The sequence below is a fragment of the Oreochromis niloticus genome, linkage group LG4, assembly GCF_001858045.2.
Source record: "Oreochromis niloticus isolate F11D_XX linkage group LG4, O_niloticus_UMD_NMBU, whole genome shotgun sequence".
NCBI lineage: Eukaryota > Metazoa > Chordata > Actinopteri > Cichliformes > Cichlidae > Oreochromis > Oreochromis niloticus.
The window spans coordinates 14,593,934-14,613,733 of record NC_031969.2 but is presented as its reverse complement, the minus strand read 5'-3'; the positions used below and the strand labels follow the sequence as shown (position 1 = coordinate 14,613,733).

The following is a 19,800-nucleotide window of genomic DNA, read 5'->3' as shown; positions in this document are numbered from 1 at the left end:
CTGAAATATACAGTAGTACGGTTGTTTGTACAAAAAATGGGAGTTTAAATAATTTGAAAAATTGTTGCTTTATTTATTCAGTGTTTCAACTTCTATGGAAACAAAGGTCTGATTGTAAATCAAATCCTGACAGGCCACTGCATTTGTTTAGGATTCTTCTGGTCAGTGACTGATGCCAGAACAGTTTGAAGTTCTCTTTCCTGGTGGTTGATTTTTTGTTTGTTTGTTTTTCTCTGCAGGTGTTACAGGAGAGAATTTGGAGTCCATTCCTTCCGGCCCTGTATTGAATAGGCCTGGGGAGACTCTCAGTCTCTCCTGTAGAGGATCTGGCTGAATTATTTTCAGTCCATGTGACTCTTCAGCATGATAATAAACAATTTCTATTATTACTAAATCGTATTCAGACTTTAGACCAGGGGTCTTAAACTTAAATGAGCTGTGGGCCACTGCTGGCACTGTCATCACTGGAGGGCCACTTTAGTGTTCAAGTCATAAAAAAAACAAGAAAACACAAACACAAATATTCCTGAAAATGTAATGTTTTGTTTGTTAAAATTTCAAATATTATATAACAAGACAAAACTGCAAACGTTAACACAGATTTTTTCCTCACTCTTAGCTAACTGAACGCTTTCATTGAACTACCAAATAAACGAATTGGTACTCTCTTTCTGGCCAGACACGTGGCAGCACTTCTGCTATCATTTTATTCGTATTTAACAAATAAAAATTCAGACTGAAGTGTACACATTAGTTTTTGACTGCTAGTGAAAATTGTTTTCTTCACAAATAACTCTCTTACTGAACTAACACAGCCGATCCCTCAACATGTGTGTACTCTCTGGTCATATTGTCTTCATATTAATTTTTTTTTTAAAGAACTTATTTTAACATTGCACTCAACAACAAATAAATCCTCCCTAACAAAAAAAAGTAACTTCAAGGGCCAAATTGTATTATATTTTTTCACGTCAATATTCGGGCCGCAAGTAGGGGTGACGTGGGCCGCAAACTCGCCCCTGGGCTGCGAGTTTGAGACCCCTGCTTTAGACTATTTATGTGCGGATACAGCTGCTGTCTTTGTAGCCAGTGAAGATGATAAATTGTCTCTAAATTTGTGTGGGTAGCATTTGTTGCTACTACTACTTCAGTGATGGTAGTGGTCACCCTCTGGAGCCATTTTCCAACAGTCTGTCTGATGCAGCTCATTCATTACTCAACGTCAAAGTCAGCGTTATTTTCAAAAACCATGTGTACAGATCACACACAGGAATTTGAAATTACAGTGCCCCCACGGCCCTCACTGTTACACTAAAAAAGCATAAAAGATAAAAATCTTATGTACAAAACAATCTTATCTACACAACAGTGTAGATAAGTGTAGATCAATCCAAGAGTTGATGTGACAGAAAACAAAACCGTTCTTTCTGATTGTCTATCATTATTCTAGTCCACTATCTGCACTGTCTAGTTTCTGAGACAAAGGGAACCTTTTTTTCTGAAAGACAAGATTGTTTTCATTCATTTTTTTGTTATTTCTGTACCATATACTGTCCATAAATGTGGTTTTCTATATTTACCTTTAATCAACAATTCATTCACAAGTATCTGTGCAGGGTGTTGGTTTTGGTTGTAGATGATGCAGTCAAAACACAATTTTAAAAACAATTAGCCTGTCAATGAAAACAATTTGTGACAATTTGAAATCATTTTTTATTAAAGAACACAGTAGAGCTTATTCATGCTGTGACATTTTTTATCAAATATTTCAAAATCAGTTTTGTAGAATTTCCACACAAACTGAAGAGTTTATCTAAGAGCTGTTTCCTTCCCACTGAAAAGCTTTGAATACATTGCTGGTCTTAGAGCTCCTCCTCTGGTGCCTTCATGCTACAGCTGCTGGGCCACTGAGGGGTTTTTGTTCAACTCTGCTGATGCTTTGTGCTACTGTGTCTCTCTGGCACAGTAATACACAGCAGTGTCTTCAGGCTGCATATTCTGTCCATTTAGAGTCACTGTCTTGCTGGAAGAGTCTAAGTCAATGCTAAACTTGCTCTTCAGTGAATCTTTATAGTAAGTGCCCGAAGTATATCGCATCCCAATCCACTCCAGTCCTTTCCCTGCAGGCTGTCTGATCCAAGCTGTGTAGAAGCCAAATGAATAAGAGACCTGACAGGTGATGGTCAGACGCTGACCTGGCTGCACAATCACAGAGGGTGGCTGTGTCAGCTGTGCACACTTCACACCTGCAGAGAAAACATGTTGAATGTGGTTCTATAAAAGTAACAGTGTGTGCTGTCCATGCTGTCATTGTTTGTGTTCAGTGAGACTCACAGGATCCAGCAGCCAGCAGCAGCAGCAGAGCTACAGAGAACATGTTGGTGCTGAAGGTGATCTGACGGGAGCTTCTCATCTGATGAAACTGACGGACTGATTTCAAGTCTTTATTTCAAACTGAGAGGAAGTTCACTTTGCATACACATGGAAACTGTCAGGTTATAACAGAAGCATGTGTTACCGCTTTGCTAACAGAGGGTTTGGAGAGGTGAGAAACTGAAATGTAACTTTAAAATCAGATTTGTTTGAACAAGAATCAAACATTAGTTTATGTTTTTAGGCTACATGAGCTGTTTTTTCATGAGCAGTGTTTTATGTTTATAGCACACATTACTGTGAAAGAATGAACAAGGTAAATCAAAATGGATTCTATTCATTACAACCAAAATGAATAAATGAATAATGATGAACTTAATAGAGATCAGTGCAGTTCTATTGTTTATCATGTTGAGTTGGAGATCATTTCTGTGAATGTAAATTGCAAATTTTAAATGCTGTGTTTTGTACAGTGTTTCTTCTTGTGTCCCTGTGGCTCTCGAGCACAATAATAAACAACAGAATCTTCCTGCTGTCAAGTTGTTCGTCTGCAGATGCACCTGATTTCTGTTGTTGTCTCTTTAAATGATAAATAAGCCTTTGACTGATTGAGAGGTGACATGGTAACTTTTACTGCAGATCCAAGCAATCCACTCCAGTCCTGTGTGATCCAGTCACAATCACCTCTGAACCCTGAGTCTGTACAGGTAGGTCTGTGGGATTCTCCAGACCTTTTAATCATTAAATTTAAGCTCATTATTTCTTACTTATCTATATATTAAGTAAAAACTTATCTCACATATTAAGTAACTATAAGTTACTTAGAGATTTGAACTGATGTCTACTTCTCAACAAAACATACTGCTGAAAAAAATAGAACATGTATATTTACAGGATTTTTGTAGTGATGATTTTAGCAGCTTAATAGCTCTTTTATATAGGAAGCTATTTGCGCTGCATTAGCTACTAGTTTGTGCACATGGCCAAAAATTTGTGTTGTGCTGATCACTGTCTTTTAACTGTATATCATCATATTTTGCACCCACTCAAATACACATAACATGTCTTTATAATTATCATTGCAACCTCTGTTAAAATGGCTTGTGTTAGAGCGCCTCCTCTGGTGGTTTCATGCAACTTCTCAGCCACCTTCCACTCAGCCAGTGAAAAGTGTTCCTTCCACTCTTGAGGAAATGATTCTGGGGCCAACATCCAACCCATAACTTCCTTGTATTTTATTTTTGTATAACTGCGGTGTGAAGCTTTGCTGATCACTAAACTTAATCACTGCCAGTGAATCATAATTCAAAAGAATAACTCACCAGAGCAAATTGAAGCTATGAATTAGTTTTATGCACATGCCACTGAGCTCACTTCTTACACCTAGTGGATAAATGATAGTGTTGCAGCTTGTCTCATTACCTGTTGTGTGTTTTGTGTGTTTCAAGTGTAATGTGCTGAAGATAACAGATAACATGGTCCAGTACTGCGTCCTGTTGGAGAACTGTACGTAAAACACACAAACACACAGGTGAACACAGCTGCTGAACATCTGTATTTTCATATTAACTCTTTCTGTTATCTCATATCTGTTTCTCTCCATCTATGTAGGGATGGTGTGAAGGTGTGTGATTTTGTCACTCCTGCTCCTCCACCCAACAGCTCCACTCCCAAATAAGTTTCTCTGCTGTGTTTTTTCAGCGCTCTGCAGGTATCTGTCATTTGTCTGCAGATGTCTGTGTGAATTCTTGTAATCAGCCTCCTTTAATGGTTCCTCATTCATTTCACAGCTTTACTTATGTTTTTACACTACTGTCCTCACGCTTGTACACAGTGACCACACGTGCTCTTACTCTGTGTTTTATTCCTGTAGATAAAACACAAGATGAAGACAGGCTATACATCAAGAAACCACCAAATGCATTCATGCTGTATCTTAAGGAGCAAAAATCAAAGCTGAATTGAACATTACTGGGAGTGCAGCTGTAAATGCAGTCATGGGAGTGAAAGTGTGTAACTGCATATATTTATGCCTTTAATGTTTCATGGCCATGTTTGTGCATGCATACTGCAGTTATGTGTAGTAGGACTTTAACTGTGTATTTATATGTGCTGACAGTGTGTTGTTGTGATCTTATCTGTCCACAGTGGAAGTCGCTCTCAAAGGATGAACGGAGCAAATATTTTGATGAGGCTGAAACAGAAAGAAGGCATCACGCCAATGAAAACCCAGAGTGGTCCACTAAAGAAAACTACATATGTCCAACATGCCAACATGCAGTTCATACATGTGCCCATCACTGCAAGCACAGCAGCCCTACTCTCAACATGCATATCATGATCTACAACTGAATCACACCAGCCCAACTTCTCCATTCACATCCTCCTCCTTGGCCTTGTCTTCAGGACCCATTCAGCTCCAGACCGTAGAGGATCTTGAAGACCTGCTGTCACTCCTGGAAGAAACTGACCCTGTCACTTATAAACAGTCTCAGCAGCTCTCCTCTCCATGTGCAGACCACGGTCATCAACTAAATCTGAGCAGCCCTGATGTTGATTCTGCTCCATCCACTTCATCTACCTCCACAATGACATTCTTTGAAGACCCAAAAGAGTCCATCTGTTTTCCTGACATTCAACAAGACATGTGGAGGAGAGCAGAGCAAGCCAGTCTTGCTCTGCTCTCCTCATTCAGACATGTGTACTGCTCAGGCACTAAATGTAACAAGTCCTGCTTCTATGGAGGATTCCCCTCCATACAAATTGCTGCCACATAGTTGTAATACATAATATATAGATATATATAATTAATATAAATCCTTTACATAAATAAGCTAGGCAAAAATTAATTTGATTTGAATTAATATGCTAAACCTACCTCTGAATGTGTATTGTTGAGAATTACACTCATCTTATGGACAGGCCTTTTTGTATGTTTCCTGTATATATTTGATCTTTATAAAAATAGGCACAGTTTCTGATTTACTAAAGTAAACAGTCTTTAAGCTTCTTTGTGACTCACTGAGCTTTTAAATGCAAGAATGCTTGAAGTGTCTGAGTCAATCCTGACCGTATTCTTCAGTGAGTCTTTATAGTGAGAGCTCCCGCTACTTTTCCTCCTTTTGGTTGCAGGCTGTCCAGGAGCTGACTGGTGATGGTCAGACATTAATCTTCAGTTCATTTCTAAAAAGCTTAAAGCAAATTCTGACTTGGTTGGATGTGTTTGAGTTTTTGTACAGTGTTTCTCCCTCTTGAGTCACTGTGGCTCTCGAGCACAATAATAAACAGCTGAATCCTCACTCGTCAAGCTGTTCATCTGTAGATACACCTGCTTTCTGCTGTTGTCTCTGGATATGGTAAATCTGCCTCTGAATGACTGAGAGACTGAGAGTAGTGGATATAGCTGCTGCCACCACTGATATAACCAATCCATTCCAGTCCTTTTCCAGCAGCCTGTCTGATCCAGGCAGTTTCATAATTACCACTGAACCCTGAGTATGTACAGGTCAGTCTGTGGGAGTCTCCAGGCCTTTTAACACTGATTCAGACTCAGTCAGTGTTTGACTCTCAGTACTTGCAGACAAACAAGAATGATTAGTGACCGTTTTCCAAGCATATCATTTCACTTTCACAACAATGTTAGTAAAACAACTGCACTTTCCTTGCCAGTGCAATAAATTGAAAGGATGGGAAAAACAACCATGAATTCAGGATGATTCATTGTCAAGGCCACCTGTCTCTGTTTCGAGTACAGTGGTGGTTAATCATGTATTCCCTGTCTTATATTCTGCTTCATGTCTTTAAACATGGTAGAGATCATAGTTTGCATCAGCTCCTCCTCCTCAAAGACGAACACACATCCTCTCCTTTAAGTTAACACATTACATTTTGAATTATTCAGGAAAACCTTCTGAATGTGATAAAAACAATATGTATTGACTTTTTTCCTCAGGTCACCCTTCCATACAATTTTTAATATGTCTTGAAATCAGGGATCCCTTCTAAGGGTGTGTGTTAGACAGCATTAATCTTGCATCAAACACAGAAAACCCAGTTAAAGCAGTTATTTTTTGATTGACTTTTATGTGGCTACGTCTCCTTAACATATTTAAAAAAAATTATATTAAATAAAACCACATAATCTTATTTTTATTTTGTTTTTTTATTTATAATTTTATAACTCTATCACTGGTGTCGCATAATAAAATACACTCAGACATGGCCGTGTCACTATTTAAGATTCCTTAAAAATGGACTTTTCCTTTGTCTGACCCAAACTCGTGGATCTAAAATCCATCTGAACAGTCACAGTCAAATATGACACAGAAAAGAACACAACACATTTTCAGATTACATATGTGTATTTTGAGGACCTTTTCTGAAATGCCAATGAAACATGCTGTAACAGAATGCAAATAAATTTATAGCTCTGAATATGCAAGATTAAATCAGTGTGTTTGTTCTTGGCTAACTGGGTTCCACTTGTCATTTCAGTTTCAAAGTGCATCTGCTGTCTTTAATTCTCAGTTACTGTTATACTATCACTGTTTAATATTTCTACTTTAAATGATTATATTAAATTTCTTGCTACTGGTTCAGAATTCTCTTTAAAGTGACTGGTTTGACTGACAGGCTGGCTGACAGCTATCTGCAAGGCCTCACTGAGTCACTGAACTGGACCACTCAGCTGTGTTTGTTCTGTCAGTCTGTCTTGAATTTTTAATTAAATTAATTGACAGTGGCTTGCTGTGTAGTACAGCCCACCAAAGAAGTTTAGGCCTCAGTTGTACGTTGAGTACATTGTCCATCACTTAGCAGTAATGAGCATATATATGTCTGTATGTGGCAGATGTATTCATTCATTCATATATTTTTTTACACTTCTGTCAACACTCCACACCAGTCGATGGCGGTAATGCACAATTTTGCTGTTTGCAAACCGCCAATAAACAATTTAGAGAAGAAGAAGAAGTACTATGAAGTAATCCAGTCAGTGAGATGATGGGAGGAAAAAACAAAAATGTGGCACTCTTACTGTACATCTCTCTCTCTCTCACACACACACACACACACACACACACACAGAAGCACAAATAAAAGTACAAATAAAAGGAAATATTATTAAAAAAAACAAATATAGTGTTGGATTTGTTTGTAGTGTTGGAAAAATCTTTTCAATTCAGACATGGCAGATGAAAACATTTACATTTAAACATTTACAAAAAACTATTTATTGCAAAACTACACAAAACCAACTTTATTGTTGTTTTGAGTGTGAGTCAATTAAATTTTTTTAAATTTTTTCTTTAATTTGGGGGAAAAAGCAAAAATCAGTGTTTGACTTAGTTTGATGGGTTTTTGTAGTGCGTTTCTTCCTCTTGTGTCACTGTGGCTCTTTGGCACAGTAATAAACAGCTGAATCCTCAGTCGTCAAGCTGTTCATCTGCAGATACACCTGCTTTCTGCTGTTGTCTCTGGAGATGGTAAACCGGCCTCTGACTGACTGAGAGTAGACGCTGCCACTACTGTCTCTCCAGATTATGGCAATCCACTCCAGTCCTTTTCCAGCAGCCTGTCTGATCCAAGCAGCATGAATATCACTGCTGAACCCTGAGTATGTACAGGTCAGTCTGTGGGAGTCTCCAGGCCTTTTAACCACTGGTTCAGACCCACTCAGTGTTTGACCGTCAGTACCTACAAAAATGGTAAGAGCTCATTAGTCCAGTCATATTTCTTCATATGTTTATTTGTATAACAGAAATATATGTCCTTACCAGTCAAGAAACAAAACAGAATCAGGAAAACAACTAAATAAACAGTTCTCATCATTCTAAAAGTCAGTTGTCTTTGTCCAGTCTGCTGTGTGTATATTAGGTTGAGTTCCTGAGTCTTACTCTCAAACACATATAAAGTTGCTGAAGACATCAGATTTGCATTGACTCCTCCTCCTCAGCAAAATGTATCTCTGTTTACAACGTAACAAACTGAAAAATTAGGAAATGGTAACAAAACGAACAACATACAATTTTCTATGACTTCATTGTATTCTGGTGGTAATTTTACATTAAATGAGAATTTGATGTAAACTCAGTCCTTCCCTGCAAACTGTCTTAAGTATTAAAAAGATTACTACAAGAGGTAATTTGGTCTGAAAGCTGATTGCAATTTATACATGTAAATATATTAGTACATGTGCATGCAGTGTATGTAGTAAATGTACAGTACATGTAATTGAGTATCATCAAAATAGTAACTTGTCTGATGTTAATTGTTTTGCATGTTATTGCATTTTATTGTTTCTTTCAGTGTGTGTGATGTTCAAGTGGAGTTCATTTCTCTAAATGTGAAATCTGAAAGCAAATCATGATTTTCTGATGTGCTGAGTTTTTGTACAGAGGTGCTTCCTCTTCTGTGTGGGTTGGCCAGTGTTACATAATACATATGTGTCAGACTATGTATCAGAATTTTCATTTGCTCAACCACTACCTCTATCAACAATAACAACCCCCTTAGTTCAATTTCTCCCATTTCTTTCCCTTGAATAATAATAATAATCAGTTGTCTTAGAGCTCCTCCTCTGGTAGTTTCATGTTATAACTGTTCAGAGACTGAGAGGTTTTTGTTCAGCTCTGCTGATGGTTTGTGATACTGTGGCTCTTTGGCACAATAATAAACAGCAGAATCCTCAGTCGTCAAGCTGTTCATCTGCAGATACACCTGCTTTCTGCTGTTGTCTCTGGAGATGGTAAACCGGCCTCTGACTGACTCAGAGTAGTAGCTGCCACTACTGTCATCCCAGATGAAGGCAATCCACTCCAGTCCTTTTCCAGCAGCCTGTCTGATCCAAGCACCATTAATATCACTGCTGAACCCTGAGTATGTACAGGTCAGTCTGTGGGAGTCTCCAGGCCTTTTAATCACTGATTCAGTCTCAGTCAGTGTTTGACCCTCAGTACCTACAGACAAAAACATAATTAGCTTCTTTATATCAAACATATCACAATGTTTGCAGAGAAATGTGCTGTCCTTACCAGCCCAGTAAACTGACACTATCAGAAAAACAAAGGTAAACTCAGGACACTTCATTGTAAAAGTCATGTCTCTCTGCTCAGTCTATGAAATTCAACCATGTAGTCCCTTTGTTATATTTGGCAACACATGTGAAAAATCTGAATTTGCATAAACTCCTCCTTAAAGAAAAACACACTTCATCTCATACAAACATCTGCACACCATTTATATTTAATTATTTCAGCAAATCTTATAAATTCACAAATGATTATTATTATTTGTTACTTAATAAATAATAATTTTCTCTCAAACTTTAGTCGCCAATTGATTTATGATACATGAGTAAAAAAAATCCATATAAATTCATTTTTAAATGTGGGCTCCATAATGTAATACAGTAATTAATCATATGATTATTATGACTCTTTACTGTTAAAGCTCATGTTGATGGAAGTGGATTCACTACAACAATTAGCTGTTGCTTAAAACCAGGAACTAGAGCAGTAAACATTTATGAGGCATCCAAAACTCCATAAAACAAAACTAATCTTCAGCATGGTGAATGATGGAGATATCAAAATTGGTTTCCCATTTAAAAAACAATTTAAAAAAACCCCACCACTGACAGAATAAGGATGGTGGGGTGTTTGCCCACAGACAAGCAAAAACAAGAATACATAATAAGATTATCTGAGCTTGACATTATGATGTAGCATAACACAGAGCTTTGCAAAAATCTCTCTACAGCATAAAAAATTATTGAAGCTGTACTTCCGCAAAAGTGTAGATGACAGTGAAGATAAAGCAAACCCTTCTCTTGATTTAGTATCACGGTGTCACTATGACTCTTGAGGACAACAATAAACAGCAGAATCCTCTGATGTCGTCTGCAGATATAGCTGCTTTCTGCTGTTTTCTCTGTAGATGGTAAACTGGTGCTAAACTGCTATGGGTAATATTTCTTAAAGCCATTTCCCCCCCCCTTTTTTTTCTTTAATACACTCTTAAATCATTGTTGGTCTTAGAGGTCCTCCTCTGGTGGCTCCATGCTACAACTGCTCAGCCACTGAGAGGTTTTATGTTCAGGTCTGCTGATGTTTTGTGTTACTGTGAGACTCTCTGGCACAGTAATACACAGCAGTGTCTTCAGGCTGCATATTCTGTCCATTTAGAGTCACCGTGTTGCTTGAAGTATCTAAATCAACACTGAATTTATTCTTTAGTGAATCTTTGTAGTATGAGCCCGCAATACCTTTCACCCCAATCCACTCCAGTCCTTTCCCTGCAGGCTGTCTGATCCAAGCTGTGTACCAGCCAAGAGAATAAGAGACCTGACAGGTGATTGTCAGATGCTGACCTGGCTGCATAATCACAGAGGGTGGCTGTGTCAGCTGCAGTGTTGGGCAAGTTACTTTGAAAAAATAATTAATTATAGTTACTAGTTACTTCTTCAAAAAAGTAACTGAGTTAGTAACTGAGTTACAACATTCTAAAAGTAATTAATTACTTGAAAATTAACTATTGTGTTACTTAAAAAAAAACGTTTAACCCTCTGGGGTCCAGGGTATAATTGGCCATTTTTAACAATTTTAGATTTTCCCTCCACATTTTACCTTTAAAAACTATTTACTTTGCCTTGTTTGGTATCATTCTTTTCAGCACAACCTCACGTGTCTGAATTTACAGTTATGTTTTCATTTTGACATACTGTATTAACACAACTGATCTAAAATCAGACAAAAAACATAAAATCTGAGTAGAAAAAAGTTATATTTTTTACTGTAACAACCATAAACATGTTTATTGAATCATATTTCATAACTTTAAATGCAAATATAAATTGTCAATTTTAAAAGCATATGCACAAGTTTTGCAAACAACAAAGTTATTTGCATCCATTTACCTTTTACCTTGATTTTTTAAATAACCATTTCAAACTATTTACAGAACAATCAGCTGTTCTGCATTCAATAAGATGCCACACAATTATTTGTGCCACTCCAAAAAATAATTTCTGTCCACTATGAAGGAGAACATCACGGCCTGATACCTGCAGGTCTGACAGCAGCAGGTGTATCACTCCTGTTTCTACCTGGAGACAGCAGTCGCCTCATTGTTCTGTCACTGCTAAAACTTCCCCTGTTTTTTTTTTTGTTTGTTTTTTTGGGGGGGGGCTCATAAGCAGAGAGTGCTTGCTTATTATGGATATAACATATGCAGAGAACAATAAGGAGAACAAAACCATGAACAACAATAAATCAGAGAATATAACTTAAACTACAAATAACACACACTGGATCACACTGGATCACACTGGATCACAGACTCAGTACCATGACAGAGTACCACAGTAACCTCAGCAATTTACTTTCTGCTAATCACACTCTGTAAGGATTCTCAAAGATATAATAAAACTAAATAAACTGAATAGTAATGTTTTGTGAATGAAGTCTTCATGATGTTCCTAAGCATAAATGAACACGTGAATTTATGCTTAGGAAGTGTAATGTAAATACAGTTCAATTTTTTTTTTTGTAAGATTTCATTACATCTATTTTTATATTTCATCTAAAAGATCACAGAATTTAGGTGGAAAAGAGCAGGATTTTTATTTTCATGCAAAGATTTGTTCAGATGCTAAAGATGTCTTCCGTTTCCATGACAATGCAATAAAAACATTTTTGTCATAAGAGTCAATGAAAAATCATGAGAAATACTTTTGATTTCAACATTAGACAAAATAGTTGATGGCATGTGGTAACAGTTTCAAATGAGGTGTGAGGAGTTAACTCTGCAAAGCATGAACTATGAGATAATGGCTCAAGTGTTTAATGAGCTTTCTGATGAATGAAAAACAGAAATTAAATATCAGTTTGTTTTATTGTAGCAACAATAATGTCATACAGAGCGCTTTGAGTGTTCAAGAAAAGTAGAAACATGTTAAGAACCAGTCAATTAACCATTTACTATTAGCTACTGTACATCCAGCTTTTTTGTGCAATTTATTGCTCACAGTTTATCTTAAACAAACAAAAATATATAAGGGGATTAAAAAAATCACACTGATGATGTTCAAAAGAACTCGTATATCAACTATGATACACTTGGCATTACACAGTGAAAAACATCATTTAGAAGACAGATGAAATTTTTAAGATATTTACACTGATTTACACACGTCACTTTATTCTTCGTAGGCACAAGTACATATGAACATGAAGGCTTCATAAAATCCTTTTGCAATAAGATTGTTTTATTGTGTTTTCAAGTATGTTTATGGAGCATGATTGCTATATTGTTTTAATTCACATGACTGTGAAAGGCCGAAAGCAAACTACAGAGTTTTTGTATTGCATTTCTCCCTCTTATGTCACTGTGAGTGGCGAACACAATAATAACAGCTGAATCTTCTGCTGTCAAACTGTTCATCTGCAGATACACCTGCTTTCTGCTGTTGTCTCTGGAGCTGGTAAACCGGCCTCTGACTGACTCAGAGTAGTAGATGCTGCCACTGTTATTGCTGATAGTAGCAACAAACTGCAGTCCTTTTCCAGCAGCCTGTCTGATCCAAGCGTTCCAGTGATGGCTACTGAACCCTGAGTATGTACAGGTCAGTCTGTGGGAGTCTCCAGGCCTTTTTACCACCGCCTCAGACTCAGTCAGCATTTGACCTTCAGTACCTACAAATAGTCAACCAGAATTATCTTCTGTAATTAAAACATTTATCTTTTAACATTTTTAATCTGTTCTTACCAGGTCTGTAAATTAACAAGAGAAGAAAAACAACCATAATCACTTGAGAATTTATCATCAAAGCCATTTTCCTGCCGATCTTCAGTGGTGCAGCTCAATCTTGTCATGTCTGTTTTTATATTCTGCAGCACATATTCAAAGATGGAAACAGCCTGAGTTTGCATCAGCTCCTCCTCATCAATCAATTTAACAAAAGACATGTTCAAGCTAACCAAACAAACATATATACAAGAAATATGTATGTTCATCATGGTTCATCATGTATGTTCAGCAGGGTTTGATCAGTAATTTAAAGTAAAAATTGCATTGAAAGACTGTATCTGGTAAGAAAAAGAAAGAAAATTATTTTTATTGTTTCCTGATTTTTGTATTTCCTGACTTTCCCGACTTTAACCCGAAAGTAAAATTAAAAAAAGGTATTATTTATAAATTCAATTATTTAACTACCATGTTTATCTTAGTCTCCCTTTGTTTCTGCTTCAGTGGCCTTTCTGACTCGTCTTTTTTAGCGCTTTATCTTTCAACAAGGGTTTCACCAAGATAACTCAGAACAAGTTTAAAGGCATTAACTCAGAATTTAAAGAGATTTAATTAAAACATTATGATATGTTCATGTGAAAAGTAGTGAAAGTATTTATTTTTATACATTTGTTTTATTTTCATTACTGTTTTCTTGTTTTCTTCTTAATTGTGGTTAAAATTGTGGTCAAATGTTTCTGAATTTTATTTTTCACATTGTTTTTCATTGTTACCATAACATGTTTTTAGATTCTGTGCATTTTGCTAATATTTATTCACAGATGGTAGAATCACAGGTGTTATTGTGACAGTGAGTTGAACATCATATTCTTGATCATCTGCTGCCCCCTGTAGGTTCGTGTGAAACTGTATGGCTGTAGGTTTTTGTAAAGCCTCTCTCATTACTTAAATCACTGTGTGTATTTGGCACAGTAATACACAGCAGAGTCCTCTGGCTTTAGGTTGGAAAGTCTCAGATGCACCATGCTGTTGCTGGTGTCTTTGGTGATTTGTATTCGTCCACTCAAACTGCTCACATATCTGTTGCTGCTGGAATCTGAGTAGCCAATTCCCATCCATTCCAGTGCTTTTCCTGGTTTTTGTCTTATCCAGTGCATAGTATAGCTGTCAAAACTGAAACCAGATCCTCTGCAGGAGAGACTGAGAGTCTCCCCAGGCCGTTTCACTACAGGAGTGGAAGGAATGGACTCCATACTCTGACCTGTAACACCTGAGGAGTTAAAAGGGAACCAGTGAGACAGACATCTGCAAAATGTTCTTATAGCACTCGCTGTTTCCTGGAAAAATATTAAACAATAAGAAGCAGAAGAACTCACAGTGAAGCAAAGAAGCAACCAGCAGCAGAGTGAGTGTTTGTGTCATTGTGAGTCTAGAGATTCTTCACTGCTGCTCCAACAATCAACACACAGCACAAGACGAGTGAGCAGCACAGAAGTACACTGCACACAGTGAAGATTTGCATCCGGATATTATGGAGAGGGAGGGGCTCTTGTGCTGGCATCTCTTATGATTAATAAGTCAGACTTTCATTGTAGCATTTATTATTTGAAACAGCTTCTTCATCATGCAGTATAATAATCAAAAATAATTAAATAATTGCTGAATATGCCATTCATCCGAAGTCTTAAGGATAAACATAATATAAAATATTATGTTATATCAGTGTGGTGGTTTGTGTTATTGTGACTCTGTGGCACAAGTATATCCAACACATTAGATACAAATCCACACCGGTCCTTTTTCCTCCTGGCTGACTGAAGCTGTGAGGCTCACAGGACAGGATCCAGTATCCAACAGCTGCAGAGCTGTAGAGAAAATAAAAGTGACCTGATGGGAGCTTCACTTTTAATGCTGAAACTGACATGATGAGGTCAAGTCTTTATAGAAGACTGTTGAGAAATTTATTTCATGGATATAAAAGCAGGCTTGTTGTTGCACAAGTACTTAAGGCTCCTTCACTAAATTATTGGTTTGCTCAAATTCACTGCAAGTGTGAGATAGAGTTACTTTTCTTCTTCAAGTACATGTCAGCTCTTGTGGGCCTTATTGCTTATGTATTATTTTTAAACCTGGCTGTCAGAGAATTTGAAGGTATGTGCATATTTAATAATAATAATAATGGACTGCATTTATATAGCGCTTTTCGAGACCCTCAAAGCGCTTTACAATTCCACTATTCATTCACTCTCACATTCACACACTGGTGGAGGCAAGCTGCAGTTGTAGCCACAGCTGCCCTGGGGCAGACTGACAGAAGCAAGGCTGCCATATCGCGCCATCGGCCCCTCTGGCCAACACCAGTAGGCCAGTAGGGTAAAGTGTCTTGCCCAAGGACACAACAACCGAGACTGTCCAAGCCGGGGCTCGAACCGAATTACAAGACAAACTGCAAACTCTTGAGCCACGATTGCCCCAATTTCACATCTGTATGATGCCCCCTGAAAATTTAACATGTAAGTACTTAATGTTGTGTATCTTAAAACACACAGAAGTAGATGTTTTGTACCTCCTGGAGTGATGTATGTTGCTGTGCATGAAAACCAGTTAAGTACATTTGGCTTCAAAATATTTCTGCCAAATATCAAGTTTGTAATTGTGTTAATATAATATTTTCAAACAGTTTATTCATGAATTAACAAATAATGAATTCAACAGTGCACTAAAGCTGTTCTCTCTCAAGTACAGGCATGTTTCCCAACAACAACAGATGAATATGTTATTAAACAGCGTGCATAATACAAACAGGAAGTCCACAGCTTTCATTCTGTATGTAAAAGCATTGTGCCAGACATAATATCTTAAATTTATCTTCCCCTGCTTTCTTCATTTGTTGACTGCAAGACTGAGTTAAGTACTGAGTATTTACACCACTGTGGGAGTGTCTAGCACAATAATACACAGCAGAGTCCTCTGGCTTTAGGTTGGACAGTCTCAGGTACACCATGCTGTTGCTGTTGTCTTTGGTGATTTCTATACGTCCTTCCACACTGCTCGCATAAACAGTGCTACTTGCATCAGACCAAATAAGCCCAAGCCATTCTAATGCTTTTCCAGCAGGTTGTCTGATCCAGTCCATTCCAAAGCTGCCAAAACTGAAACCACTTCCTCTACAGGAAAGACTGACAGCTTCCTGAGGCTTTTTCAGCACTGGAGTGGAGGGAATGGACTCCATAGCCTGACCATTCAAACCTGCCAAAAATTAAAAAGAAATAAAAAGAGATCAATGAAGTTATAAATACATTCAGGAACATTTAATGAACTAATTTCCACATGCTGTGTTAGAAAATGAAGCAGCTTACAGGGCAGACAGAGCGCTGTCAGCAGAACAGACAGTCTGAGCATCATCTTGAAAGAGAAGGTGTGAAGGAAGTGCTTTGAGAGGACAGCCAGTCATAACAGAACCTAAGTAAGCCATCTGGATTTAAATAGGGAGGGGCTAAAATATCTGGGTCACATAAAATTCAAATGAATTGAATTCACTCCTTTTACAATTGCTGCATTTTATAATAAGACTGTAAACATTTTTTTATTTATGTATTTTTTTAATTGGGTTGTATTTATTGTCGTTATTTTAAGGATATTTGGTACAATCGGCTACATCAACACCTTTGAAAATTTCATTATATGTGTTTTCTTTGCATCCAGTGAGGGTGGAGTGAGGATTATGATATTATATAGTATCATATATTATATCATACAAAGTCTATTATCAGTGAGGAGAGAAATGTTTAATAAATCACAAGACTAAGAAAATGGTTGGTTATCTGACACAGTAATACACTGATCATTAGAGTCAATGCACTACTAGAATAGTCTGTGTTGATGTTGAACTTGTTCTTTATTGCTTGTACTGTGTGCTGTGTCTGACATGGACACTACAAATGGGCTCGGTTTCTTTTCCTGCATGCATTTGTTTTTCAACAGGACAATGACCCCACCACATGGGTTCAGGAACTCTTCCTAAAGAAAATAAAAATGCAGTATCCAGAAAATCTCTCTGGCATCTCTGGGCACAAGCTCTTTAAAATGGGCCATCCTGTGATCTGGTTGATGAAGATACACCCCATATAGTAACACTGTGTCCGTGTACTAGAGCGGCATTCTTCCTTTGGAACAGAGTGAGTTAAATTGGCTGTTTTGTTATACTTCATGAAATTTGAAATATACAGTAGTACGGTTGTTTGTACAAAAAATGGGAGTTTGAATAATTTGAAAAATTGTTGCTTTATTTATTCAGTGTTTCAGCTTCTATGGAAACAAAGGTCTGATTGTAAATCAAATCCTGACAGGCCACTGCATTTGTTTAGGATTCTTCTGGTCAGTGACTGATGCCAGAACAGTTTGAAGCTCTCTTTCCTGGTGGTTGATTTTTTGTTTGTTTGTTTTTCTCTGCAGGTGTTACAGGAGAGAATTTGGAGTGCATTCCTTCCGGCCCTGTATTGAATAGGCCTGGGGAGACTCTCAGTCTCTCCTGTAGAGGATCTGGCTGAATTATTTTCAGTCCATGTGACTCTTCAGCATGATAATAAACAATTTCTATTATTACTAAATCGTCTTCAGACTTTAGACCAGGGGTCTTGAACTTAAATGAGCTGTGGGCCACTGCTGGCACTGTCATCTCACTGGAGGGCCACTTTAGTGTTCAAGTCATAAAAAAACCCCAAGAAAACACAAACACAAATATTCCTGAAAATGTAATGTTTTGTTTGTTAAAATTTCAAATATTATATAACAAGACAAAACTGCAAACGTTAACACAGTTTTTTTTCTCACTCTTAACTAGCTGAAGGCTTTCATTGAACTACCAAATAAACGAATTGGTACTCTCTTTCTGGCCAGACACGTGGCAGCACTTCTGCTATCATTTTATTCGTATTTAACAAAATAAAAATTCAGACTGAAGTGTACACATTAGTTTTTGACTGCTAGTGAAAATTGTTTTCTTCACAAATAACTCTCTTACTGAACTAACACAGCCGATCCCTCAACATGTTTATACTCTCTGGTCATATTGTCTTCACATTAATTTTTTTTTTAAAGAACTTATTTTAATATTGCACTCAACAACAATAAAAATCCTCCCTAAAAAAAAAAGTAACTTCAAGGGCCAAATTGTATTATATTTTTTCACGTCAATATTTGGGCCGCAAGTAGGGGTGACGTGGGCCGCAAACTCGCCCCTGGGCTGCGAGTTTGAGACCCCTGCTTTAGACTATTTATGTGCAGATACAGCTGCTGTCTTTGTAGCCAGTGAAGATGATAAATTGTCTCTAAATTTGTGTGGGTAGCATTTGTTGCTACTACTACTTCAGTGATGGTAGTGGTCACCCTCTGGAGCCATTTTCCAACAGTCTGTCTGATGCAGCTCATTCATTACTCAACGTCAAAGTCAGCGTTATTTTCAAAAACCATGTGTACAGATCACACACAGGAATTTGAAATCACAGTGCCCCCACACTAAAAAAACATAAAAGATAAAAAGGTAAAAATCTTATGTACAAAACGATCTTATCTACACAACAGTGTCCAACACAATCCAAGAGTTGATGTGGCAGAAAACAAAACCGTTCTTTCTGATTGTCTATCATTATTCTAGTCCACTATCTGCACTGTCTAGTTTCTGAGACAAAGGGAACCTTTTTTTTCTGAAAGACAAGATTGTTTTCATTCATTTTTTTCTTATTTCTGTACCATATACTGTCCATAAATGTGGTTTTCTATATTTACCTTTAATCAACAATTCATTCACAAGTATCTGTGCAGGGTGTTGGTTTTGGTTGTAGATGATGCAGTCAAAACACAATTTTAAAAACAATAAACCTGTCAATGAAAACATTTTAAGTCACAATTTGAAATCATTTTTATTAAAGAACACAGTAGAGCTTATTCATGCTGTGACATTTTTTATCAAATATTACAAAATCAGTTTTGTAGAATTTCCACACAAACTGAAGAGTTTATCTAAGAGCTGTTCCCTTCCCACTGAAAAGCTTTGAATACATTGCTGGTCTTAGAGCTCCTCCTCTGGTGCCTTCATGCTACAACTGCTGGGCCACTGAGGGGTTTTTGTTCAACTCTGCTGATGCTTTGTGCTACTGTGGCGTCTGGCACAGTAATACACAGCAGTGTCTTCAGGCTGCATAGTCTGTCCATTTAGAGTCACTCTATTGCTGGAAGAGTCTAAGTCAATGCTAAACTTGCTCTTCAGTGAATCTTTATAGTGAGTGCCTGAAGTATATCGCATCCCAATCCACTCCAGTCCTTTCCCTGCAGGCTGTCTGATCCAAGCTGTGTAGTAGCTGCCCACAGAATAAGAGACCTGACAGGTGATGGTCAGACGCTGACCTGGCTGCACAATCACAGAGGGTGGCTGTGTCAGCTGTGCACACTTCACACCTGCAGAGAAAACATGTTGAATGTAGTTCTATTAAAGTAACAGTGTGTTGTGTCCATGCTGTCAGTGTTTGTGTTCAGTGAGACTCACAGGATCCAGCAGCCAGCAGCAGCAGCAGAGCTACAGAGAACATGTTGGTGCTGAAGGTGATCTGACGGGAGCTTCTCATCTGATGAAACTGACGGACTGATTTCAAGTCTTTATTTAAAACTGAGAGGAAGTTCACTTTG

General features: G+C 37.6%; 1 protein-coding gene and 1 gene segment (V, D, J or C); both read right to left on the bottom strand.

The window, feature by feature from the left end:
- The window catches only part of LOC100709195 (uncharacterized), a 1,346,887-nt gene that overhangs the window by 1,287,453 nt on the left and 39,634 nt on the right, over nt 1-19,800 (bottom strand). The gene's annotated exons all lie outside the window — the stretch shown is intronic.
- Nucleotides 14,067-14,602, bottom strand: LOC102076240 (immunoglobulin heavy variable 5-51-like). The segment is given in 2 exon segments: nt 14,067-14,386; nt 14,493-14,602. Coding segments are annotated over 2 exon segments (366 nt in total).